At 40.7% G+C, this 27,458-nt stretch overlaps 1 protein-coding gene across 1 annotated transcript in view; it reads right to left on the reverse strand.

Moving 5' to 3' along the window:
* The window catches only part of SCNN1D (sodium channel epithelial 1 subunit delta), a 73,786-nt gene that overhangs the window by 36,126 nt on the left and 10,202 nt on the right, over positions 1–27,458 (reverse strand). The window contains exons 3-8 of the mRNA XM_086921460.1: positions 16,783–16,973; positions 10,052–10,155; positions 8,248–8,411; positions 6,267–6,365; positions 3,159–3,276; positions 1,553–1,631 (exon numbers count right to left, since the gene is read on the reverse strand). Of these exons, the coding sequence (XP_086777586.1) occupies positions 1,553–1,631; positions 3,159–3,276; positions 6,267–6,365; positions 8,248–8,411; positions 10,052–10,155; positions 16,783–16,973 (755 nt within the window). The remainder of the gene's footprint in view (positions 1–1,552; positions 1,632–3,158; positions 3,277–6,266; positions 6,366–8,247; positions 8,412–10,051; positions 10,156–16,782; positions 16,974–27,458) is intronic.

Here is a 27,458-nt window from a genome sequence, read left to right on the forward strand (position 1 = left end):
CACCGAGGACTTTCCATCTTGCTGCACATCTCCGAATGGTTTTACAGTGGATATGATCAGGATTTTATTTAACTCTACATGGTTACCGTCATCACATTTTATGATTATAGTTATTATTATTATGTATTTGTATAGTGCGGTCAGGACCAAAAAAGGTATGCCGGGGCTTTACATATACCAGTTAATAACATCAAGGACGAAATTGAGAAACGAGAAAGGGAGAAAAATAGTAAAACATTTAGGAACCTACAGATCTAACAAAGTCACCAATGTTCTTGTCTCTCTAACAAGATTAATTTATTACCAGGTCATCAGGATTTTTGTTGAATTCTCCCCAGGCCTATCACTGACTGACAGCAAAGATCTGAGGTTTCATTTTTAAGAGATTCTGTGGCCATGGTTAACCTTGGTCACTAAGGCACCTAATTCGGGATTCTCTGCTATTGCCATGCACAATATATGGGACTTAAAAGCCCTATGAAAAAAAACCTTGATTAGCAATTTGTCATACAGTAATGGGTAGATTCCTGGTCAAGGGTTCCATGTTAATAGTGATCAACCATTGCTTTCTCTATAGGAAGATATCAGTAAGGGCTCTTCGGCTCTGATATATAAGCCTTGAACGAGCTTCTCAAGGGGGAGGAATAAGAGTCCCAGGTGATTCTATGAAAGATAACCTACGTGTTACATTTATAGTTAGAGATGAGTAATTTAGGGGCTTAATTAGCCCTTGGCTGACCACAGCCTGCCATATTTAGAGGTCTGTGCCTGTCTTGTGCACATCTCTGTGGCTTCAACTTCCTGTGATGTTTCACAGCCAAAGCAGGAACTTCTGTTGCCAACCAGAACCATATCTCATTTGGACAAAGCTGCTACTCCAGATGAATCAACATGTTACCCTCTCTTCTCAGTCCCCATAACATGCTATTGGGTGGCATTGAGCTTCTGGCAGATCATTAAAACATAGAATGAATCTGTAGTTTAGTTGGGTGTTCCTCAGTTCCTTCTTCTTGGTATTTACTAGGGGACGCTAGCAATTGTGGGATTGTGTAGCATAACTGAGCCCCCCCCCCCCCCCACACACAATCTAAAGAAATATACAGGAATTACCACCGACTATATCAAAATAAAGTTCTTGTACTGACCCCATCAAGGATGAAACTTCAGAGTCAGGGGTGTTAATTTTCATGTTGGTGTCTATATTTAGTTTTTATGTATGCACCTTTTGCATGATATTGTATATGAAATTGACTTTTATGGCTCATTAAGCCAAATAAAGTATTTATGACAGGCTGGTATGCACGTTTTTTGCGCCATGTTTGGTGTTTGTTATTAATGTAATTTATTTCATCAAGAGATATTTTTTTCTTTGAACTCTCCAAATTATGCAGCAGAAAGACTATGTGAAAAGTCAAGAAAATGCAAAATTATGCTGACAACCCAGAGGCCGCAGAATTGTATAATTTCATTGGCACGAACTATAACATAATATAAAAAGTTCTTAATATTCACACTTGGAAGAAAGACCATATTTTTGAAGAGGTGTACTTACTGGCATGGTTTTGGGCACCTTGCATAGCAATCGAGTTTCCGTCCCATGAGCTTCTCATGTAATTTGTAGAAACAGTGTCCTGAGCAAAGAGGCGGAGGCAAATAATTACAACAGGAAAGAGCTGTAGTTCGTCACAGGCATAAAACACAGATCTGGGTGGCCCAGGAGGTTAGCACTTGGATATTGGGCTTTTCATCTAATGGACAGTAAGATTTGTCAGACTGACATTTTGACACTTTGCTTTTCATCTGTGGGAATGGCACATGGACTCCTGAGACTTCCAGCAAGGTCTCCCTTCCTGCACATAAACAATCATTCATGGTGTTTCGAAACATCTATGTGTGCAGCACACATAGAAGTTGCAAAACGTTATTTATTTTTTGATTGTTTATGTGCAGGAAGGGTCACCTTCCTGTACATAAACAATCGATGGCAATTTGGGGTTTCTATGTGTGCTGCATAAGGCAGCACACATGGAAACAGCAAAAAATAGGAGAAATAAAGCATTTTTTTCTTGTTTTGCCTGTTTAATACCAGGTGCTCCCTGATAATAATTTTGGTGCTGCCTCCTATTTACGCCACCCTTGTAAATTGGGGGCAGCGTTAAAATCAATGGATGTTGTGGTGGAACGCCCATAATATCACCCATACCCTAAAACCAGATGGTGGCTCTGACGGATACAGAATACAGAATACAATCAAAGAAAACTTATCAAGAGAATATGACCTGTGGCAAGAATATCATTGTCTTCAGATTATGCAATTGATTAAGCATGATCCAACCAATTGAAAGAGTTTATGAACATTTTCTGTCCTGATGAAGGTGATAATATCGAACATGCACAGAAACGCTGCGTCAACTTTTTAAACTTCATATTTGTTATAGCAAGAGATTTTTTTAACTTTATATGTGCCATAATTAGATTGTAACCTGTATTGGGAGGGATACTATTCAGAAGTTTGACTGTGTGATGCATTTTGTGAGCTGAATAGTAGTAATCTGTGAGAACCTGGTTGCTGTTACTGTGGTATAATAAGGAAAATTTTATTGTTTTTTAGGAAAGGACTTAGCTGATACAGTGAAGGAATTAGCAACATGATTTATTAACTTTCCACATTCTACGTGACCCTAGTGAGGTATCCTGTCCTCTAAGATTTTTGGATATAGAGACTTTCTTTGTGTTTCCTTCGAGGAGAATTATTCCTACATTCCATGCTTTTCCAGGGTCCTGCACTCTAAAATGTAGTTATAGATATTGAAGCAATTCTGTCCTGTTTATTAATGATGAGGCAGCGGATACAACTATACAGTGCCAGACACAGGAACTGACGTGTTTTCTCTTTGCCTGTTGGGAAATGTTTAACATAGACAGCAGAGCTCATGCTATGTGAGTCCTCGCATGAAGCTTTTGACACAGATGGGCTAAATCTTTTGATGTGCCTTTCTCCCTCTGGGTAGGGGTCAATCGGTGCTGTGGTTCTTGAAAGATTGCATTAGACGAGGAACTTAAACATGCAGTGGAGATTTAGCTGAGTCTAAAACAATTTGGCAACCAATGCTTTGCCCCCTATACCACCATGTGGGAGTTACTATTTTGTCACTCACCCCAGCCAGGATTCTTTTTGTAGTTGCAGTATTCAGCCCCAGGGGGCAGAGGGTAATAATAATATCCACAACCACAAAGCTGGAGCATGGTGTACTGGAAGCAAGAGTGGATGCAGGCCTGCGAAGAGAGAAGATAAACTGTACTCATGGATAATTCTCATCACTCAAAATGGTATTGTTCTTTGCCCACTCATAACATACATATTCTAGGAACGTTTACCACAACATAATTTACTCAGCGACGTACTGACAAGTCTTAGCCCCTGATGACGTATACCAAGGAGAGGTACCCCTAATCGAGTAGACCCTCCCTTCCCACTAATGTAGACATCCAAATGTGGGCACCTCCGGGGTGGAGGTACTAGGTAAAGGCAAAATACAGACCTGCCTTCCCCTTCAACCAACCCAAAACCCCATCACCAATCCTTTCAGATCATATTTTAAAACCCTTGACAAGGTACTAAGCACTTCTACATCATGCCTATTTTTCAGACTTTCTGCTGCAGATTCCTTCTGCAACCTGTCTATGCAAGGAGGAACATTGGTGAGCGGAACATATTTGGCTTGCCCTGTGCTCTGCTCATGTGCAGAGAGAGGCTACTGGGGTGCCCTTGCCTTATAGGCTTGATACACACCCCGTCAGTTCCTTTGGCTGTGATTCAGGTGTCAACACCCAATGCCCATGAAAAAGATAGAGTTAGGGTGGAAATGGTGGCAAGTTTGTTTTACCACTTGGATGGCACTAATAACTACCGCGTTTCACACTCATGGTGTGTACAAAAGGACAAAAGAATATGGCAGCTGGGGTACTCTGTACAACCCCCCCCCCACACACATACGCAGCACTGACCAGAGATAAGCTTGTGAGAGGAGGGTGGGAAAAGAGAAGCGCCGAACTTCATCTCTACTGTGTTATTGAGGGAAGCATAAAATGACAGACGAGACCATCAAGGAATGGGTTCTGAATATCGTGTACGGAATATCGTTATACCTTAATAATTGAGCCAAATATAAAGGATTCAAATATCAATATGTATAGATTTTCTATACCTTACTCTATACATATACTTTGACAATATATATATATATATATGCATTAAAGGCACGTAGATGTGAAGTTACGAATAGTAAATCTATACTTCCCTATATGTACTTGCTTTTCAAAATGTTTCTCCTTGATATTTTGACAATGATATTAAGCTAAAATGATATTCCATATGTCATACACCAGGCTACAACCTACAAGTAGGACATCCTACACCACACAACTCCAGGCAGTGTTTACATACTAGTATATAGAAGAAACACCATCCACCTCAAACCATTAGTGCTTAAATCAGCTCTCCTGTAAACAACATAAGAGGCCCAGCAGGCAATTATCACCCTTTGTTTATCACCACAACCCACACCAGACACCTTGTACAGACATGGTTTGATTTAGAGGGCAACCTTCTTGAACTTTCCACTACAGCACTCTTCAGCTTCACCACTATATCGCGACTATACAGGGATGGGGAAGAGCTGGCATAACCTATGTCAACTACTGTCACCCAAAGCCCTACAACATTGGGAGAAAGGTCAGTTATCATTGACAGTTCTCCACTGTGGTCTTCCTATTTCAACAGCATTATATCTCAGCAGATCTGGAAGAGAGGGCATCCGTGTATGCGACTGGAAGTTTAGCACGCTTCATGGAGGCCGATAAAAGATAGCTTAAGAAAGCACCTTAACCAGGGTTGTCAGATGTGCGATGGTCTTTTAGTGGGACAGAGGACTTAGAGAGTGACTGTGGTGGAAGGAGGTGTTGACAGGGGACTCTCAACCCTATTCACTATGACCTACTGTTATGATGTTGTGGCTTCTGCCGTCCTCTTGCAGACATGAGAATCAGTGCTGTCATCTTTGGAACTTGCTATGTTCCAGATTCTCTGCATTCCAAGGAAGGCGGTTGCCGAGGCAGGATAGTTAGAGCTTCTCCAGAGACACAAATGTCTACAATAAATATACTTTAAACCTTACTTTCATCGGAATCCTGTGTCCTGTACTTCAACATTTTGGCGACGATCCTGCTTTGACTCACCTCGTTTTCCATCAAGATCATCGAGACTCAACATCGCGTCAAGGCTCATTCACACAGCATTTTCCATCTCATCTATGAACTTCTTTGGTAAAAATTGTCTTCTTTCAAGGTACTATTCATCATTGGCAATTATTATTTTGGCGTTTGGCATTCTCCCCTTGTTGTCCGTTCACGCTTATTCCTTAAGTCGCGAGGCATTAGGTCGTGTTGTCAAGGACGCCCTGGTTGCCAAGTCGTGAGTGTACTTCCAGTCAGTCGTGCTCACAAAGACTGTACTGCACTAACGTCTTCATGCTCCTTACGCTTGGCGGCCATTTTATTTGGTGTTTTTTTTGCCAACCAATATATGCCAACCACGTTCTTTAACGAAGCATTTTACTACTGATTCTGCAGTAACGATTCTGCAGTAAAGTTCTCACTCACACTCTACAATTGTTTATACCAAGTAAATACTACAGCCATATCAATCTACTGCTCCTGCCTCAGCTTAATTTCGCATGAATATATATATATTTATTTTTATTATTTTAGTCATGGCAGCATCAGCCAATCAAACAATTGTCCGCCCACCTCCATTTCTCGTTGATGGGGACATCCCTATTCGACACCTACCCAAGCACTATCACCGACCCAAGCAGGATCACTGATCATTGCCCTCTACACTGGTCCCCATAGTAACCCCGCAGCTGGCATATTGAGATGCCCAGCAGAAAGAAGGTTTACAGGTACCACACACTGACATCACCATGACCCGCACCATCCCTTTATACTGCTAAAAGAGAGATCAATTGTCATTACCCACTGTCAACTTCTGTGGCCTACATCACTCTACTGTTCCCAAGAGAAATGTTTACCCATAACACCTTCAGTATTACAGTGCACCACTTGTAAGAGGTGTAGATGGTTGTTATGACCAGTTCTGCCCAGCAGCGCTCTATTACACTCTTAAGAACAGCGAGTAACAGCTTTATCACCTGCACCATCCTTGCCTGGCTATACCCTTCGCAGTTATCTACGCAGTTATCTACCTGCGAAGTGTAGGAGTTGTTGTCGAGTAGTTTTATGTCCACGTCGCTCCCGTCCTCTGTGCAGGTACCATAGGGTCCCCCCAACCAGTTCATTTCATCCTAGGACAAGAAAAGTTGCAGGTCAGGCACTACTTAGTAGTAAAGATGTACAGCACTTATATTCACCATGTATTCACACATGCACTGACCTACACACATGTATACCTAAAAATGCACAACCAAAGGTGCTCAAAATGCAAGAAAATGAACAGAGAAATGCATGCAAATTGAAGTCTAGTCATTTAAGACTGTCCCTGAACCTCAGTGGCCCATACATGAAGGGGTTACAATGATGCCCATACTCACATTCTCCGAGATACAGATACGCGCATGGGCAAACAGTGAGAGGCACAAACTCAAATTGATGATGGATTACAAGAATAGGCTGACACACTCTCACATACTGATATGCTTCCTTCAATAACCAGAAAAATGAATATAAATTCACCACGAGTCATGACCCATGAACATGTACTGAGACATGACATGCAGAGACACAACAGACATGCATGTGCGTGTGTCCCAGAGGCACATGTGCACAGATACTGAAATGTAAACATGTGATGCATTTCCACACATGTTCGTGTGAGTGCATCACCTGAGGACCATACACAAATACTTGACGGGAGGCTTAAACTCCCACAGACAGAAACAGGATTCGCACTGATGCTCACACAGTAAAGTGGTAGATGGTGAACAAAGAAGAATGCTCTTGTGGAAGGTGTTGAGACAGGAAAGTAGGGGTCAAGGATATAAAGGTCTAAACATTTCTAGAAGTTAAAATAAAACTATCTGGACAGTGAGACCAAGTGAAATGAAAAGCAAGGAGTGGGCGTTCAACGGAAGATGTTTAAGGATCGACCTAGAGTTGTCAGGGCCCAATGAGACGTGTAAGAGTCATAAGCATAGCATTAGGTTTCAGTGGAATGTGTTCATGGTCCAAAAGAAGGTGGTGTGGGGAAGTTGCAGGACACACTGAAAGATGCCAGAGTACAAATGGAAGGTGACTAGTTCCCAATGGACATTGTCAAGGGGATTGTAAAAAAGGTGTCTATAGGAACAACCGATATCGAGGGTTACTGGATACAGGCGTCAAAGGAGACAATAGAAGGTAGCAGACAAACACAAAATGTGAGAGCCCAATCAAAAGTGTAAAGGATGCAAATACTGTATGGTGGAGCTTAATCAAAGATGTTGGAATTCTATTGAAAGTCCTGTGGTCCAAAACAATTACCCATGGCTGAGATTAAATCAAGCATTCCACCCATCATTTTTGTGTTTCTTCAATACGAAGCCATAAATCTGACAGGAATGCCCAGATGTGGGTCATGTACTCACTGTGCCACTAGAACCAAGCTGAACCTAACTGAACATCCCCAACTAGGGTGAAACCAGTCTTGAGGTGCTGGTTTTCTGAGTCAGAGAGAACCTAGCTTGGCAATTTGGCAGGACAGTTTCTGTTAGAGCTGATGCTGATTAGCATTCTAATCAGAGAAATAAAAGTCTGTGGAAAAAAAGGTGAACTGTTGATGCAGCTCTGAGTAATTAGCAGTGACTGGGATGAAATCAAGCATTCCACTCACCATTTTATGTTTATTCAAGGCGGGGCATTTGGTAGAGTGCAAGATAAAGTTTGAGGACTCAAATAAAGGTGAATTTAGCAGGATGTAAGATATTGAGTGTTTAAGGTGCTATGTTTATGACAGAATGTGCCAGGAAGGATGAGGATCGCGACAAAATTTGTCAAGAGTACCATCATGTTTTTGAGAGGCTAAAACAGAGGTGACTGTGACCCAAGTAAGGTGTTTGGGAAACAATGGAATTTGTCAGTGTGAAAAAGGTGTTGGCCCAAAAGAAGAAGTATGAGGCCCAACAACAGTTGGCTACTAAATGCAAAGTACTGAGGTGACATGGTAACTGGTCATCCATAGGATCAGCTCACCTTCTGGAGGCCAATAGATGTCTCAGTGCCCGGCATGATATTGAAGCCACCATACTCCATGATTGCTGGCTGGTTGTGCTTGTGGATTACGACTCTCGGGCCCCCAGTGTAGGAAAGCAGTGGAAGGTGTGTCTTTTTCTCTACTCGCACAATCAGGGAGAGGCCTGAAAGAATGATATATCAGTTAAAATAAGCATCATATGCATCATTACTGGATGAAATCTAAAATCATGGATAGCAACACCATCCTGCATTAAAAGAATAGGGCTACCGTCAAATATAACAGTAATAAGGATATTCATTCAAATATCACGGTTAGGAGCACCAGCTAACATTTCAGCAAAAAGGCACCATCTCATTAAGAAAGGATAATAATATCATCTGGCATATTTGGAATGGGGGTACCATCTACATATTAAGAATAAAGGCATCATCTGACCCACTTGGAATACGGGCACCGTCTGACATAATACTGGGAATGGTGGCACAATAAATGCACCATCCATTATGTCAGTAACTTAGTGCAGGGAACAGCTGACATATCAGGAATGGGGCCTATCCTAAATATCAGGTATACGGGTATTGTCAGTTATAGAACAACTAGAGGAATCATCCATCATATGAGCAATGAAAGCTCCATCTAATATATCAGGTGCACTATTCTATATAGTTAAAGTAGAGACACCATCCAAAATATCTGGGGCCTCATTTATGAGGCGGTGCGTCACTTTTACGCTGCCGGTACGTCACTTTTGTGACGCACCAGTGGCGTAAAAAATGAGCCTTGTTGCGCCATATTTTCAAATTGATGCATCTAGGTAGATGCGTCACTTTGTAAATCCCTGCGCCACATTATACCTGCGCCAGGTATAATGTATGCAAGGGGGGGCATTTTGACGCAAGAAAGGGTCATGGAAGTGACACAGTGAAATCTATAAGATTTCACTGCACCATTTCTTGGCTGCTAAAGCGTCAAATTCTTATGCCTGCTTCATGGCAGGCGTAAGACTGACGCAGGCACTAACAACATGGGACTTGCCCATGTGAAAGTACACATTGCTGGAGTTACGTCACTTTTGTGACACACTCCAGCAATGCGTCACTTTTGCGCCTACAGATATGTCAGAAATACTGACGTATCTGTAACTCCTTGCGACATGATGCATCATATTATAAATATGATGCATCAATCATGACGCAAGGAGTGCTCACTGAGAAGTGACGCATCGCTGCTTTCACGCAGCGACGCGTCATTTCACATAAATGAGGCTCCAGGATTAGAGCACCTCCAAGCTCTTTTAGATCTAGGGGCATCACTAAACATGGCAAAAATAAGGGCACAACAGCATCTTTCCCATATATAGAAAGAGATCTTAGTATACTAAACAGAGTCAATAGAACGAGTGTGAAAAACAGGAGGGCAAGAGTTATGAACCAAGTTCAGTTGAGGTTGTGATGTTGGACCCAATGCAGGTTTTTTTGTAAGCCTCAATCTTTAGGCAAAATAATTATTCAAACTCAAGGTTTCCACAATATTTTATACACGTGGCACTCACATCTATTCCAGTACTGGGACCCACAAATACAGCAGACAAAATATTTCAGTCCTGACCTACAGCACCATCTGAAACTTCTAGGTTGAAACCAAATAGTCAAGAGACATAGGAACTGTTCTGACAATGAACATCAAACCTTACCAGCAGTGCTCACCCCTGCTATTCTGGACCTGACGCTAAAGTAGTTCTTCCAGTGGACCTGACTCCTTTAAGCCTGGAACAGCCCTTCTTAAGACTAAAGGTCTTACCATATTTAATTCCAGGTTTTGATGCTTTCTGGAAGGCCTCATTCCAAATGTTTTTGAAGGTGTAACATCTCCCATGGATGGCATGGTGAAACATCATGTATTCGCTGAAACGAAAAAGAGACTGAAATTTGTTTTCCCAAACTTGAGTAGTAACCCAGATGGTGTCAGCAGTAAGATGTGATAAAGAGGCCAGATTAACCAATTAGTAGTAAATAGTAAGTTATTAAAGTTCAAAATGGATGAAGGCGGTTCATTATACAGTCACCTTTGGGTAATTTAATGAAAAATGAGGGCATGGCAAAGATACATTTAAGAAACCCTAAAGCAACAGGTACTGGACTGACTGTGAGGCCAGACTGGCTACCTGTACCATGCTTCTTAACATTAGCTGGAGGACTCTTTATTTTCTATGATCTTAGTGTGGGCAAACACAGAGACAGACCCCTTCAGGACATCAAGCATGAGATGGCATCTCTGATCGAAGAATGAGAAGGAGTATTTGCAGCACCAGTAGGAGATGACGAGTACAGAGGTGGAGGAGGGTATAAATCTGCCAAGCATTTCTAAAGAGGTGCTCGGATGAAAATAGCGGAATTAAATCCGCACCTACAAGTGTTAATTATCTACTCTATGGGGTCCAAAGAGCTTGTCTCTATCACCTCTTAGGTCCGGTATGCCTGCTTGTAGATGGTTAAGAGCAGTGCCTGGCCAGTGGCCAGGCCCTGCATCAACCCCCCACTGCTTGTGTGCAAAGGGCATGCTCAGCAGACTTTTAATGTCCTCAGTGTCAAAAGGCTGGCCCTGCAGCCAGCCCAGCTGTGTACAGCTGAAGGATGAATGCAGCCGGGGTTAGCTGCCCACAAAAGGTTGGGTATAGCATTTAGTCATAGGTTACGCCTTGCACTCACCCATCAATACACATAGATAAAGACAGTGTGCAGCAGGGTTTAGCTGCCCACCTTGGGCACTCTAACTTGCTAAAGGCAGGGTTGGCTGCCCGCAACAGGTAAGAGGCTGGGCCAGGCAGAAGGTTGTGTCCTGTGGTTAACCCATGCTGTGCACAGCCTAAGTTCCAAATAGGTAAAATGCAGATGAATTTACAGATGAAGTGCATCAAAAACTCCATAGTAATAATGAAAAGCAATCAGCTATGTGTTTTAGGAGTGTATAAATAATTTATATATTATTCTCTCAATCAAGACAATACCCTTCCAGGATCAAAGTGCTGTAAAAATAATGCAAAAAAGGAAGCAAGAAACTCTGTGTAGTTCCCAAGTTTAGGCGGAGAGGAGGTCCTCTATATAGAGCACCCTGAAACACAACAACAATCTGGATCTCCTCACATCAAATGTCTGTTTTTCTAGCAAAGCTTTTAAGCATAGGATTAGCACAGTGCCATCTACGCCAAGATGAAAAATGACAAAAGTCTTTTACCACTCCCTGACACAGTATTAAGGCTTTGGATGGGTAAAATCAAAGCACCCTGGAATGAATAAAGGCAACCCCTCAACCCCGTTTCGCTTTAGTTAAAGTTGATTAGAGAAGTATAGCTTTGTCCAGAAACTGGCAGTACCCAGTATAAGTCACAAAATACCCTTTCAGGCTTAGCGTGGTGCATAAATTATGTTAAAAAGGAAACAGGGAACTCTGGATAGTTCTAAAGTTTAGACCCAGAGCAGCTCCTTTATATGGAGCAACCTACAACAACACCGACACTTTGATTCTGCTCTCCACAAATGTCTGTTTTTCTAGCCGAGTTTTTAAGCATACGATTAGCACAGTGCCCATACATGCCGAGCTAGAAAGTGACAAAGCGTTTTGCCATTTTTTATTTAGTCTTATAATAATTTATCAGTAACTCCAGAAGACCCTCATTCCAAGGGTGTTATGCTTGCACCTGGACGAGCATGGCAGCAGAATACAATAACAAAAGTCTACGAATTAAGATGCTCTGTAAGGACCAGTAGAAATGTGCTGAAGTGCCACTATTGAATAGCATCTCCTGGCATGTTTCACCCTACAGCAGCCTTGAACACATGACTAGCACTGAGACAACCTTACTAGTTATATGCTACAAGTGACAGTGCTTGTGTCCAACCACCCACACCCAGTTGGCATCCCACCACGCACAGGCTTTGGCCAGACCCTGCATACAATTGTCCATGGGCATCCACCTCAGCAGGGCAAAGGTGTTGTGTAGCAGGGGTTTGGTAAGGGACTAGCCTTTCCTCAAACACCTCTATTCAGGGGGAAGGCTGTACATGGTAGTGTTTTTCTGGCTGTGCTTAGTAGAGTTTGGGGAAGGACTGAACTCTGAGCAAAGACCTCTATGAAGGACGAAGGCTACACATGGTAGTGGTAGCTTTTGTCATTCTTTTATTATCCCTCAGGACTACTGCATGACCACATGGGGGTCGCACTGAATTCTGCTGGAGTCCCATGGGAGAGTGGCAATATTATATATATATATATATATATATATATATATATATATATATATATATATATATATATATATATATATATATATATATATTACCTACTGGCGGTCGCCAGTAGGTATATATAGTTAGGATTTTTTCTCTATGGGATTTTTGAAAATTCTATGTCTAATAACTTTGGCGTTTGTGGACGGAATTGGCTGAAATTTTCAGGAAAATGGAACATTTTGTTTCTGAGCAGCCCCTGGCAATTTGGGGGGGTTTCATCAAGGGGGGGCCGAGAAAAAAGGGGGGTCCCAAAACGCTTTTTCCCCATGTTAATTTCCATAGGGCGGTTGGCCTCACTTTTAGCTCGAACGGCTGAATGGATTTGCACGAAACTTGGCAGAATTGTAGGGACTGTTAGCCCGATGTGCCTTTGCTAGGTCTCAATATATGTGCTCCAGTGGATTTTGAGTAATTTAGGTTCAAAAAATATATATATATCTGGGCGGAGCCTAACCACACATCTGATCTGATTGGCTGTCAGCACTTCATCCAAGAAGTGTTGGCAGCCATCTTGGGACCAATATACATGATAGCACCTCATTAAAAAGCATTGTAGTTAATAGAGGGTTTTAGGACTTTAGTTACATTATAAATCATTTGTTGATGGTACCATACTCGTTTTAGGAATTGTGGTGGGTTCTAAGGTGATTTTACCATGTGAAAAAACCTTTTGCTGTGATATCATGAATATTGTTTGAAAGAAAACTAATATCTCATGATTTTCCCACAGTGGTTTGGAAGGGGATCTATAAGCTAAACTGAAAGCTTATTTTCTGTAAATTCACATTATCTTTCTCAGTCATGTGAAAATGAAGTCTGACATTCTCAGTAAAACATGTACATCCAACAAGGACAGAGACTGTCAGTTGATTCCTTTGTGTTCTACTGCAGCCTCCTAGAGTGTTCTAAAGAACAACTAGAGCGCTAACAGTCCTACTTATTACAAAGGTATGGCACACCTGAAGCCATCTTGATTGGAATAAAGTGGTAACTCTTAAAACATTTAATTTAAAAAGAAACAACATGAGGGGGTATATTTTGCCATAGAAAGTATGATTAGTGCTGCAGAATGAAAAATTAGGGCACATTTTGAGTGACTTCTCAAATCCTTTTCTATTTCATTAAAACATTCTGACACGCAGTCTCCCAAAATGGCCACCAGAGACAAAAGAGCCCAAATGTAGCCCAAATATCACCCAGATGTAGCCCAAGTATAGCCCAATGACAGAATGTCCCAGAGTGTTCTAAAGAACAACTAGAGCGCTAACAGTCCTACTTATTACAAAGGTATGGCACACCTGAAGCCATCTTGATTGGAATAAAGTGGTAACTCTTAAAATATTTAATTTAAAAAGGAACAAAATGAGGGGGTATATTTTGCCATATGAATTATGATTAGTGCTGCAGAAAGAAAAATTAGGGCACATTTTGAGTGACTTCTCAAACCCTCTTCAATTTCATTAAACAATTCTGACATACAGTCTCCCAAGATGGCCACCAGAGACAAAAGAGCCTAAATGTAGCCCAAATATCACCCAGATGTACCCCAAGTATAGCCCAATGACAGAATGTCCCAGAGTGTTCTAAAGAACAACTAGAGCGCTAACAGTCTTACTTATGACAAAAGTATGGCACACCAGAAGCCATCTTGATTGGAATGAAGTGGTAAGTCTGAAAACACTCAATTTAAAAAGGAACAACATGAGGGGGTTAATTTTGCCATAGAAAGTATGATTAGTGCTTCAGAAAGAAAAATTAGGGATCATTTTGAGTGACTTCTCAAATCCTCTTCTATTTCATTAAAAAAATTCTGACATGCAGACTGAAACATGCACTTTGAATACCAGCAGCAGACGTCCCTGGTGAGCAGTAGCTTTACTACAGTGATCTAATGTGCAACTGGAGTGCTAACATTCAGAATTTATGGCAAATGTGTGACACATCTGAATGCCTTCTTGATGGAACCAAAGTAAACAAGCATTGAAAATGGAATAGATCTCGCCCTCGTTTAAGTTAAAGCCATTCTGTTTGTAATGAGGTGGCTTTTTAGCTTTGCTTTTATTAGTGTTTTTTCAACTTTCATGTAAATAACATGCATCTGTATGCATATAAGTATATGTATGCATGCATTTATGTTTGTATTTATATAGATATACAGATGATATATGTTTATATATGTATGTATATATATATATTCACTGAAAAAACCATAGGCTATAGACCATATATAGTTAGGAATTAGCATTTACAAAACCTTGAAAATTCACTGAAAAAACCATAGGTTATAGACCATATATGGTTAGGAATTAGCATTTACAAAACCTTGAAAATTCCCTGAAAAAAACATAGGTTATAGACCATATATAGTTAGGAATTCGCATTTACAAAACCTTATTTTACTCACACAAAACCATTGAAATTCCATATATAGTTAGTTGCACTAACTATATATCGCGCACCCGCAATCCACTGCTGATGATGTCACATATTACATCATTCATGACATGGTCAGTGACATCACTGATGACATCTCAAATGACATCACTGATGACATCACTGATGACAACATCCAGTGACTGTATGTTTCTGTAAAGTTAAAATATGTCTTACATATTGAAGAATGAGTGGATGTATAAGTGTCTGGATGAAGGATTTAGTAGGTGCATGACTGACTGTATGAGTGAGTGATTAAATGTGTCTCACTGAGTGCATGGGTTAGTGACTAAACTGTCTTAATTTGTGCATCATTATGTCTGTTGTTCTGTAAACTGTTGCATGTGTTGATAAGTAGCTATATGAGTAACTATATGGGTTATTGATTGGTTGCCCAAGTATTTGTATGGGAGACTGAGTGTGTGTGTGGGTGGCTGGGAGGTGTATGACTCTGTGCATAGATGTGTGAGCAGTTGATTCACTAGATGTATGGTTTCAAAAGTGCATGTGGAAACAGCTGTATGGGCGGTTGACTGTGTGCATGAGTGTATTGGTGAGTGAATGGATATCTCAGTGCTACATGTCAAAGTAAGTACATATGTAAAACACAGTACATGTGAGAGTTGACATATATAAATAACTGTGCATAAGAGCCAGTGAATGTGTGAGTGGCTGTATGGATCATTGTGAACTTGTATCAGGGATTGTATAAGAGAGTAAATATGTGTTAGTATATGTTTGAATAAGTAAAGTTTGTATAACTGTATAGTTGAGGAAATGGAGGTGTGATTGATTCTTTGCATGACTGACTAGGTGTGTGAGTAACTCCATGGATGAGTGACAGTCTGTGAGTGTCTGTTTACACTGATTGTATCTAAGGTTATATTAGAGTCTGAAGAGGTTCATCGTATTATCACATGAATGATATCATCAGTGATGTGATCAGTAATGTCAAATGAGATGTCATCAGTGATGTCATCAGTGATGTCATTTGAGATGTCATCAGTGATGTCATTTGAGATGTCATCAGTGATGTCATCAGTGATGTCACTGACCATGTCATGAATGATGTAATATGTGACATCATCAGCAGTGGATTGCGGGTGCGCGATATATAGTTAGTGCAACTAACTATATATGGAATTTCAATGGTTTTGTGTGAGTAAAATAAGGTTTTGTAAATGTGAATTCCTAACTATATATGGTCTATAACCTATGTTTTTTTCAGTGAATATATATATATATATATATATATATATATATATATATATATATATATATATATATATATATATATATATATATATATATATATATATATATATATATATCTCAAATGAGACCCCCACTACCCTAGGGCAAGGGAGTCAGGGTATATCTACCCTGCCCCCTTATGCCCCTTTTTATTAAACTTTTATTTATAATTAAACTTGTAATTATACTTACTAACATGGGCTTTCAGCCAGTCCTCTTCATCCACTTACCTGGTGTTGTGCCAATAAAAATGTCCTTCCTCCCACATATAGCATGGGACAATGGGAAAGCCCACTTCAGCTTTTGGGTGAATTCATTTTTAGTGACATCCTTATTAAGACTACATCTTAAAAGGCTCTTTATCTGTATAAAACATGTTTTGCTTTTAGCTGATATTCATATTTTATTTGGTGTGGGCCTGGCAGCTAATCAAAAATAAAGTTTAACAAAAGCCAAAACAAGCATTAAAGTCTAACAGCTGGCAGTCAATCTCGAATGGACTCTAGTTTGCCCATCTTTCCCTTGCCTCACAAATATTCCTGGTTTGACTCCTACCTTTCGCTGCACTTTTTCCCATTGAACTGGCAACTGTATGCCAAGGTCTGGTGGTCCTCGTCGTCTGGGAAGTTGAGTTTGATGGGAATCTGGGACATGATGTTTATGTAATGGTAGAGGTACCACTCCCTCATGGCGTCCACCCCGGACCAGTAGGACTTGTAGTAACAGTCCCCGCCCCTAGCATCACACTGTAAGAGAGAGAGCAGAGGAACTTTTAATCTACTGAGTGCACAATGTATTCATTTATTCAATGTTAGACGCTTATAACAGTCCAAGTAACTCTGGGCAACGTAAAAAAATCCAATTCTATAACCACAAACATTTGCCAGGCCCTCTTGAAATCACCAGCATCATGGAAATTATACACTCGGTGCGAGACCACCTACCAATAATGTGAGGGATAAATAATCCTTACATGTGGGACAACACAAAATCAAATATATAAATAAAAATATTGAGCAAATGTTAAGATTTATCACTGTAATATTTGTAAGAAAAAAATTAAATATATCTTTTGCACCCCAAATGTAAGTTTAAAGCAACTGGAAGATTAAACAAGCATTTACAATTCAACGGTTTCGCCTTTATAAAAGTTAGAGCTATTGGCATTGTAAATGACAAATTTTTTATTTATGTGTTGGTTTTGAAAACAGATAAATAAATGGCATTGCCATTTACAATGCCAATAGCTTAATCTCTCGCAAACAGTAAAAACGATTAATAATAACTAACCTCCTTCTTATCAAAGGACCAAAAACCCTGCCTTAAGTTGCAGTCATTAAATAGCTTGCTGACAATTAAGAGCTCCCTGAGTGACGGTGTGTGTTTTGTAGGTGTGTGTGTGTGCACATGTGTATTGCTGACATGCAATGCTCACATTCAATTAGGAGCTTCCTGAGTGATGGTGTGTGTGTTTGTAGGTGTGTGTGCGCATGTGCACGCGAGTATGCACATGTGCACGGTGTGTGTGCATGATCATTGTGTGAATGAACGTTCACGAGTGTGTATGAATGTGCGCATGTGAGTGAGTGTGCATATGCATGGATCCACAAGGCATGAAAATGTATGTGCCACTCTAGTTCGTTGGTCTGCAAGGATTTTTTCATCATGCCCTCTGAGGCAATAATGGACCAGAAACAATGTTTACTGCATGTGTGAGTGAAAGCAAGTGAATGTCAGAATGCATATGTTTGTATCTGTGGCAATGTGTTGAAAGTGGTGCGTGCATGTGTGAGGGTAAGTGTGTGAAAGAGAGAGATAGTGTGCAAAAGGCCTTGAAGGGCTGGTGTCAATATGCAACAAATGTCAGCAACTCATTCTCCTGCTCATCTATGCAATCATAAACCAAAATGTACGTGTGTGTTTGTGCATGTGCACTCGTGTAAGTGTGTGTCTGTGCGCATTTGTGGAAGAATGCACAAGTGTATTAGAGTTTGAATGTGTGAATAATGCGTACACCACTCTAGCTAGGTGGTCTGGCATATTCGGCCTCCCATTAACATACTCACTGAAGCAAACATAAATTAAACCAAATCTTGAGTGTGAGCTGTAGGGTCTGTTTCCCTTGCGAAAATAAGAGGTGTGAAGCAAATTACCACATGGGAGTCAACCCCGAGCTCCCAAAGTGTCATTGCCTGCAGGGGAATGAATTCAAATCGTGATGCCTATTACCCCTGTCCCTAATCTTAAGGTTCCCATGTCCACTCCATAAGTAATCCATTGTGTCCTTGTTATCGCTTTTCCTTAAACCCATTGAGATGGACCGAGCAAACCCAATTACACAGATAATGCCTGCGGTAATGTCAGCTCTGGGGTGGTGTCGAGGGGACTGGAGGGCCAGAAACAAGGCCAGCTCTGCTGCCCCTGGGCCGAGGCACACCTCATCCCTGCTCCCGCGTCACTTTCTCTGCCACATACACACACACGCACACGTACACACAAACAGGGCCACAGAAGCAAGGCGCTGAAACAGCACAACACCAGCATGAACACCCAACGTTCACGCAAACACGCACACTCAAAGTACACACACTCAAAAGGACGTGTGAGCCCAAAACACAATTACAGGAATACTTCACCGAATCACACACATACAGCAATCAAACCATGCACGCCTATAACAATACAAACTCCTGTGCATTCGGGGTAGGCACACAACCACAAATAACAAACAAAAACTTACAAACATATGTAACACAAATCACAGCGATAGAAGCACAACCAATCACTCATACATAATGCATACATGCGACACACACGGAAAACTCTTATGTCACATAGACATGTACATATCAAAACGACATGTGCACATACCCAAAACATACATTGAACACAATTATAAACTTTCAAAGGCGCACCAATGCAGTTTAGCATACAAGACACGTATGGCAAAACACCAAATACAAACTAAACACACGCACCAAACACACACACATATCTACCAAAAGTAACGAAAACAGGTAACACAAAACCACTGGTCCAGAGCACACTGCGCCCCTCCAGCTCTAAGACAGCTTATGGCTTTGCAATGGACAGGAACGACTTCCGCAGGTACTAGGGGAGGGGCAGCAGGGTCGGAGATCCGAAAGGACCAGCACAGCAGTATTTATTTATTTTTATTTAGGGCATTTTTATATAGCGCGGACATTACCCAAAGGAACATTAAAAAAGCAATGGAGGGGGGGTGGGAACGGAGACACGGACAGCGGGGGGCGGGGAAGGCAGGACAGCAAGCACGAACAGGGGGAGGGGTGGGGGGCAGGACAGGAGCAAGCATTCATCAGAGGACGACTTCTTCCGGTGGCGGTCGGGGCAAATGACAAAATAAAAGGCTGAAAAAAAAAAAGTAAACGCCCACCGTAGCAATGATGTTTTAAAAGGGGCGGAGAGGAAAAAAATGTACGGAACGCCCATGAATCGCCTCGGACAATGACGGACATATCTCTCTTCCAATGGCTAGCCTCCATTTATGGAGCTAGCCAACGGAAGAGAGAGGCGGGACAAAGCCACATACTGCTTCTCAAAAGATTTCGCCTGAGCGAACGCTGCTGCGCAGCAGACGCCAGGCAAAACCTAAAAAGAACATATAATATCACACAAAGTGAGTGAAAAGATTTCATTAACTCACTGAGGCGCTGTGCAGAAAAGGGTGGGAATTCAAGCAGTTCGAGTCGAACATGTGGAAACATTCGGCCATTAATATTCTAAACTATAAAGGTCTGTGAGAACTTATTAGCACATAATAACTGGGCGGGCGGATAAACATCTTCACCTGTTTTTTAGTTACCAGCAATCGGCAGTGGTTAATTTGAGCCGGTGGCTTCTGGTGCTGTGCAGGGGCACTTAACTGATGACGCCCACACCTATGAGTCTGCCACATGATGGTAGACAGTTGTTGAGCTCATTTTTACATTAGACAAACCGCTACCATGTGGCAGACTTACTCAATATACATGAAAATTATGAATACCTACCACCAAAGCCATTTTTGTAGTTTTGGGGACCTGGAATAGTGTGAATTTTCACACTTGTATGTGTGATGGTTAGTAGCTGTGTTGGTGCGGTCACTGACAGCACTAGCAAGGTTATTGGGTGGTGCAAGCTGCAGTGCTCCTGACGAGCGCCCTGGCACTTACAAATTAGGCCTTGCGACCGGGTAGTCGTAATCAGTGCTTCATTTGAGCCGCAGGTTGAAAGTGGGGCTCATCAGCACTCGTTTTTGGGACCAGCACTTATTTGATCTTATCAGACTTTGACCCAGAGCAAGAGAGAGAAAAACAAAGACGGAGAAAAAAAGTAAGAAGAGAACAACGCGACAAATGTGACAAAGATAGAAAGCAGGGCCAAAACAAAAACCAGCAACAGAGTGATAAAGGGGTAGGGAGTGTCTGGTGGGGAATTAAAGGTGCATGAGCCGGAATCAATACTCAGCTTTGGTATTTGGCACTCCTGCATTCAAATTGCGACAGCCAGAGGCATCAGAGCAAACTGTGTCCCTGCTTGAGGTCCAGTACACGTTCTCCTGTCTTGAAGAAAAAATCAAGAGAGTATACCTCTTGAAACACCAAGGTATCACGTTTATTTATGATGTTTCTGGTATGATTAAAAAATTCATAGGGGGATGTCTATGGAAGTAATGGTCCTACACCCAATATAAAATAATCAACATAGTTCAGCCTTATGTCAATGTGGCCATCGGGTCCAGGGCTTTCGTCAGGACGTGGAAGCAATGCCCCGGAATGATGTCTTTATCTGTCAGCAAACCTAACTCTATTTGTTTAGGACAAAACACAACATGCAACACATATCTGGCATGCAAAAATGTCATAAATGCCCTTATTTTGATTGTGTTGCTTTCTTGGATTCCATCTTATATATAGTCAATAGTCTCCATGGGACGAAAGCAGGGTATGCACCTATAGTCACACATTCGTCAAGGGTAACATGTCTCATATTCGATATTTTAAACAGGTGGCTGGGTAAATGGCGCACACTCCAATCTGGTACAAAATTGTCCATAGAAAGTGCAAATATTTAGATGTGGTGCTTCAGGAGGAGGGAGAGCCACCTAATCTCCCTCAAAAAGGAAAAAGACACACAACAGTCTTTGTCTGGGCTGTACAGCACCACCTGGTGTCTACTGTTTATTTTGCTACTGTTTCGTGTGAAAAGTATGTTGGATTTGGCAGAAAGAGAAAAGGTTGCTGAAGAACTTTTCAGCAACCTGAGTTTGGGTCTAACAACACAACCTAGGTCAGTATGGAGTCAAGGATTAAAGAAAAGTTTTTGAAACTAGAAAGTCTTAAGGTCACCGAACAATTAAAATGGTGGGATGCAACAACATTAAAACAGTATTTAAAACGTAATAGGATACCTAGGGTCCTACGGGCACAAATATTTCCCACCTACGACGATTTAGAGCCCGCTCTTTTGTTAAGATGGGAGAAATAACTTACTAGCAACTCCATGAATCTGATGGAGAATTTGATAATTAATGCTGAAAGAAAGGTTACCAAATTGCAAAGTGAGTTTGTCTGATGTAGAAAAAGAGATTCAAGATTTGAATTTGAAAGAGGCAACTGAAAAGAAATATATAATACTAAAAGATATACTTGCCAAACACCAAGAAGGCATTAAGATTCGTAAAACTAGGAAACTCAAAAGAGATGAGCGAGATTATTTATCAGGGAGAGTCTTTACATTTGCTAGCAAATTTGATCATTTGATTAATAAGGAGACTACCGCTGAGGCAGAAGGAGGTATTGTTAGAGCTAGTAATACTTCCGGTAGTATAGTCTCAAGCGATAATGAGAGCAATACTGAGCATGATGAGTTCACTTCGGTTTCTGGTAACAATCGTTTTTTAGAAGAAATGAGGCAAATCAGAATAGGGAACTGGAAGGGCAATACTCGAGCACCAAGAACAGGAAAACCAGACGAGACAAGAGATCCAAGGGATCAGTCAAACAACAGAGCAGGCATGGACCAAAAAGAAGTAACATGTACTGATTTAAATGAGAAACATGTGAATGTGAATGTGATTAACCTGTCGAATCAAGTATTGATGAATGATATGATTAAAGTGTTACAGAAAGGTTTTGGGCTTTGTCCATCTACTGTGGTGAATACTGAACAATTGAAAGTTGATATGTATAAGTTTGTTAGAAAACTGAAATTGAAGTAGTATTTTTCCACACACTCAAGCAATACTGATGAAGTGAGTAGAGTAAACTCTTACAGCACAATGTCTATACAAGACACAGTGGATACTGTTTTACTGTTATCACTGGACCCCGAAGAGGGCAGCTCTTTGGATGAGAGAGGATTATTACACCAATTGGGAATGGATATTGGTCATACTAAGGAGAGCGGGTTGAAACCCAAATCAAAGTGGACCCCGAATATCGCACCAGATAACTGTTGTGACATATATTTTTTAAATGTTTGTGATTACTTGGATCACTTGTCCAATAGAAAGATTATAGGGAGACATTGAGGTACAGACAATCTTACCATACAGGAAAAGAATACATTAACTCTTCTGAAAGATAATGAGACTCTGATTATAAGTGAGGCTGACAAAGGTGGCTGTATAGTAGTCATGAATAGATCTGACTACAATAATGGGATATACTCACAACTTGGGAATACAGCTTGTTACACAGCGCTGGATGGAAATCCAATAGCACGTATTACAAATATAGTGAATAAGGATCTCAAAAACTGGTATGAGATAGTGTTGCTTACTCTTGAAGAATACACATATCTAAAAATAGACAGACCAAGATTCCCATGCCTGTATACCCTACTTAAGATTCATAAACCTGCACCCTTTCCACCGGGGAGGCCAATTGTGTCCGGTATAGGGGGACCAAGGGAACACCTGTCCCACTTTGTAGATACATTCTTAAAACCTTTAGTGCCACTATTACCATTGTCCATTAGGTATGGGAAGCATGTTTTAAATATGATGAACGATATACTGTGGGATGATCAGATGACTCTAGTTACTTTGGATGTCGTATCTATGTATACGAATATTACCTCTGAATTTGGAATAACTGCTATCAAACACTATTTACACAAAAGACCTGCAGAGTTGCTATTACATACTGAGATGATCTGAAGATGATTGATAATATTCTCTAGAATAACGTCTTTTTGTTTGAAGGCAGATGGTATCAACAAACTAGCGGGACAGCCATAGGTTCCAGATTCACTCCTTCCTATGCCAACCTTTTTATGGGTTGGTTTGAGAGGGATTGGATCTGGGGAAGAAAAGGAGCAAATTGGATACAGTATATATACTTTTGGGGCAGGTATATCAACGATATTCTGCTGATATGAACAGGGACAGTGGAACAACTGAACACTTTCAAACAACACCTGGAAAGTAATCCATATAAAATGTAATTTTTTCACGTATCACAGCAAACAGAGAATTGTATTCTTAGATGTGGAACTATATGTACGTGACCACCAGTTAAGCAGTAGGATGTACAGAAAGGAAACATTGTGTAACTTGGTGTTACATGCGACTAGCTCCCACCCTAACCATCAGATCGCATCAATAACCTTTGGTGAGATGGTTAGGGCGAGGAGAAACTGTAGTTCTAATGAGGAATTTAAGAATAATGTAGAACTAATCAGGATGAGGATTACATTTAGAGGCTATGACGTACACTTAATCAATAGAGCTTCTAACAAAGCCATGAGACTAAATAGAGAGGATGCACTCTTTGCTAATCGAAAAAAGCTCATAAAACATCAGGGTTCAATAAGATCCATAATGTTATTTGGGAGCAACACAGGGGATATAAGTAAAGTACTAAAAAAACACTGGTGTCTGCTTATGGGGGATACAAATGTTACACCATTTATTCCCAAGAACCCCAGCATAACATTCCGTAAAGGGAGGACACTGGGAGGACTGATCAGACCCAACTATCCTACACAAACAAGGAAACAAGATTGGTTTACAGCCCGAAATAGAGGTTCACACAAATGTGGGAATTGTTCAATGTGTAGATTACCTATGGACGTGAAGGAATTCTCCTATAATTGGAGCCCCATGTTTTTGATAAATACTAATATCAACTGTTATACATGGTTTATAGTTTATGTTTTAATTTGTAAATGCAAACAAATCTATGTGGGGAGCACCATTAGAATGCTCAAAGAGAAGATCCAAGAACACTTCAAGGTGACGCCAGGTACCCATTTGCAATTCACATAATGACCAGCGAACAGCAGGATCACCATAGGACCTTCCGTTTCCATGGTATATAACTGGTACCACCTGTGGATAGGGGTCGAAATAGAGAACTCGGACTTCGGCGTCAAGAGGCAGTCTGGATTATGCGCCTCAGGACAGTCGAGGAGGGCCTGAATGTGGACCGTGAGCTACATTCCTTTTTGGGAGAAAGATATACAGATGGATAATTTTTTATTTCAATATCATGTGTGAGACCATTGAATTTACTGTAACATGTACTGTATATCATATGTTCTACCTGAATTAGTAATTTGGAAGTAGAATAGGAAATGCATGTCTTTGACATTGTTCTAGAGGTCCATTGGGAATTACAAATGTAAATTTTAGCACAAATGTATATTGATACTTGTTATAACAGGAGTGATGTGTAGCTAGAAATGTATCTCTGTAATTGTGTATGTGTACAATGCAAGTTTGTAGAAGTACTTGGGGTACTATAACTCTGCAAACGTGCCTGTTACTATGAAGCAGACTGATGCGTACACTTGTTTCAAATACTAGCTTACACTTAACAAATGCTACTTCTATTGCCACTAAGGCGGCACTACTTTCTTTTCTTTCACTCTCATTGGGAAATCGCATCACTACTAATAGTTAATTTGTAACTTTTCACTGAGCAGTGTTTCACTCTCCTATGACCATGTATTAAATATTAGACAATATAGTATATGATGGCTATGAATCACGATTGTGACAATTGTTGGTTAATTTACCCATTGAACTACTAGTAAGGTTAAAAAAATACTGTACAGCTTAGTTTATATTACAAGATGGCCACCATGGTCCCATGAACCCTTTAGACTATTCAGTTACGAACATGGCGCGGGAACGCGTAGTCCGTTACGAGACACTTTATGTAGTTTACCCATTGAACTATTAATATGGTTCAAATAAATATCGTGGGTTTTAGAGCGCCAGACCTTTTATTTATTTTCAATAAGTTATGTGAATACTTCAGAACTTCAATCACATTTCAAGATGGCCGCCATGATCTTATGAACCCTTTGGACCTTTTAGTTACATATATGGCGTGGGAACGCGTAGTCCGTTCTGAAAGACTGTGTGTAGTTTTGACATGTTATCAGCACACCACACACACTAGGAATAGTTCAGGATATTTTTAAATTGTGGTTTTAAGTGAGTACGTAATTCACTTATTAAATGCACACTTCAAGATGGCCGCCAAAAATGTTTACTTTAACTTCCAGTCTACTTTAACTATAAAATAGAATAGTCAGATTGCGCCCATGCAGAACGCCAGGAATACCGCATGAGATGGGAGTACTCTACCTATCTATAAGAGTCATTTGGCAGACAAATTGTGGCTATTATCGTTATGTCTGTTATGAATGCTTGTGAAATATGTGGGCTCTAGTAAGGAGTATAATTTGCAGCTCAAAGATTCCTCATGACCTTACTCGGCACGATCACGTGCAGCTCACTTTCTTTTGCTCTTTTGCTTTTCTGTTGGGTATAGCCATCTTTGTGCGTCTGGTATGTCCCCATGGAACACCGGTTTTTATACCTTTGTCCTTCTTTTTGCCCATCTTAATTGTATTTGTTCTGTTGGGCTCTTAATAAAATTGCCCTCTTCTGCCCCTTGTAACGCTATGGAGCAGAGCGCATAGTGTGTTGGGCTTTCATAAAATTGCAGTCCTCTGCCCCGTGTAACGCCATGGAGTAGGGCGTATAGTGCGCCTTTTCTAAATCTTCCTGCCACATGCAAGTAACGAAGCAGTGCATGTTTTCCATATGACTTGGGCTGGCCTTACATGATTTAGGATTAGACAACATTGCGTGGGTTAAGGAATTCTGTCATATTTTGTTCACATGGACGGCCACTGAGTTTAACTTATGATATTTGAACTGGATATGTGATTACTGGAGACATGCCACAATATTTTACATTGCAGAATGCAAAGTTATCTTAATATGCCAATCTACACTTGAATTTAGTCTAGATTAAGGCTAACACTGTGGTGAGTGAGACATTGCTTGAGAACTTACTATAGTCATGGTTAGAAGAGTAACGAAGAAACCATATTTACTTTGGTCTCTCTTCTAGATACTTAGAAACTGCACATGGAGTGTTTCTGTTGGTTGATATTAGGACATTGATAATAACAAATTAAGGTGAGCCATACTACTGACTGTGGCTTGATGACTGGGAGAAGGATGACATACAGCACAAACTCTGCATGCTTCACTTTACACCCTTGAGGTGATTTGAACTATGTATTTCTTCTTTTCTATTACCTTTTATCTCTGAGAGACTTAATTATATTAAGAAACCACTCTTTCCTATTCCTTTCTGCTATTTCAAACAACTGAGTGATCAGATTGCGACCTTCTAATAGGATTTCTTTACTTACTTTAGGTGACTAACACATCACAACCACCGGATTTTCATATTCTCATACACATGATTCTTGGAGATATGGAGATGGGTCTAGTATGATCCCATGACTCCTTCAATTCCTTATGGTACTATTTCATCTGTTTCAGCCTTGATGAAGTCCTGTTTAAATGAAGGGACGAAACACGTGTTGGCATGAAGCTGTTTTGTTGACCAAGAATATGTACAGAAGAATTATGTTCAAGGAATGAGAAATCTGATGTCTGAATAAAAGACATTGGACATCACCATACGAAAACAAACGTGTGATTTAATCTTGGAGTGCTTGGAGTTTATTTTGAATGTCTCATATTCACCTACTTGGCCATGTCTCACCTCCCCACTGATTTTTACGTCTCATTCTCTCCAAGACTCTGGATTAGGTTCCGGGGATCTTCGGTCTGTGTATTATTAGATCATGTCTACAAGGGCAATGCATTAGGGGGAGTACTTCCGCTAGGAACTTGCATACAAAGTGACCCACACCGACCCCATCATCGATAA

Source organism: Lissotriton vulgaris, chromosome 5 (genome assembly GCF_964263255.1).
Source record: "Lissotriton vulgaris chromosome 5, aLisVul1.2, whole genome shotgun sequence".
NCBI lineage: Eukaryota > Metazoa > Chordata > Amphibia > Caudata > Salamandridae > Lissotriton > Lissotriton vulgaris.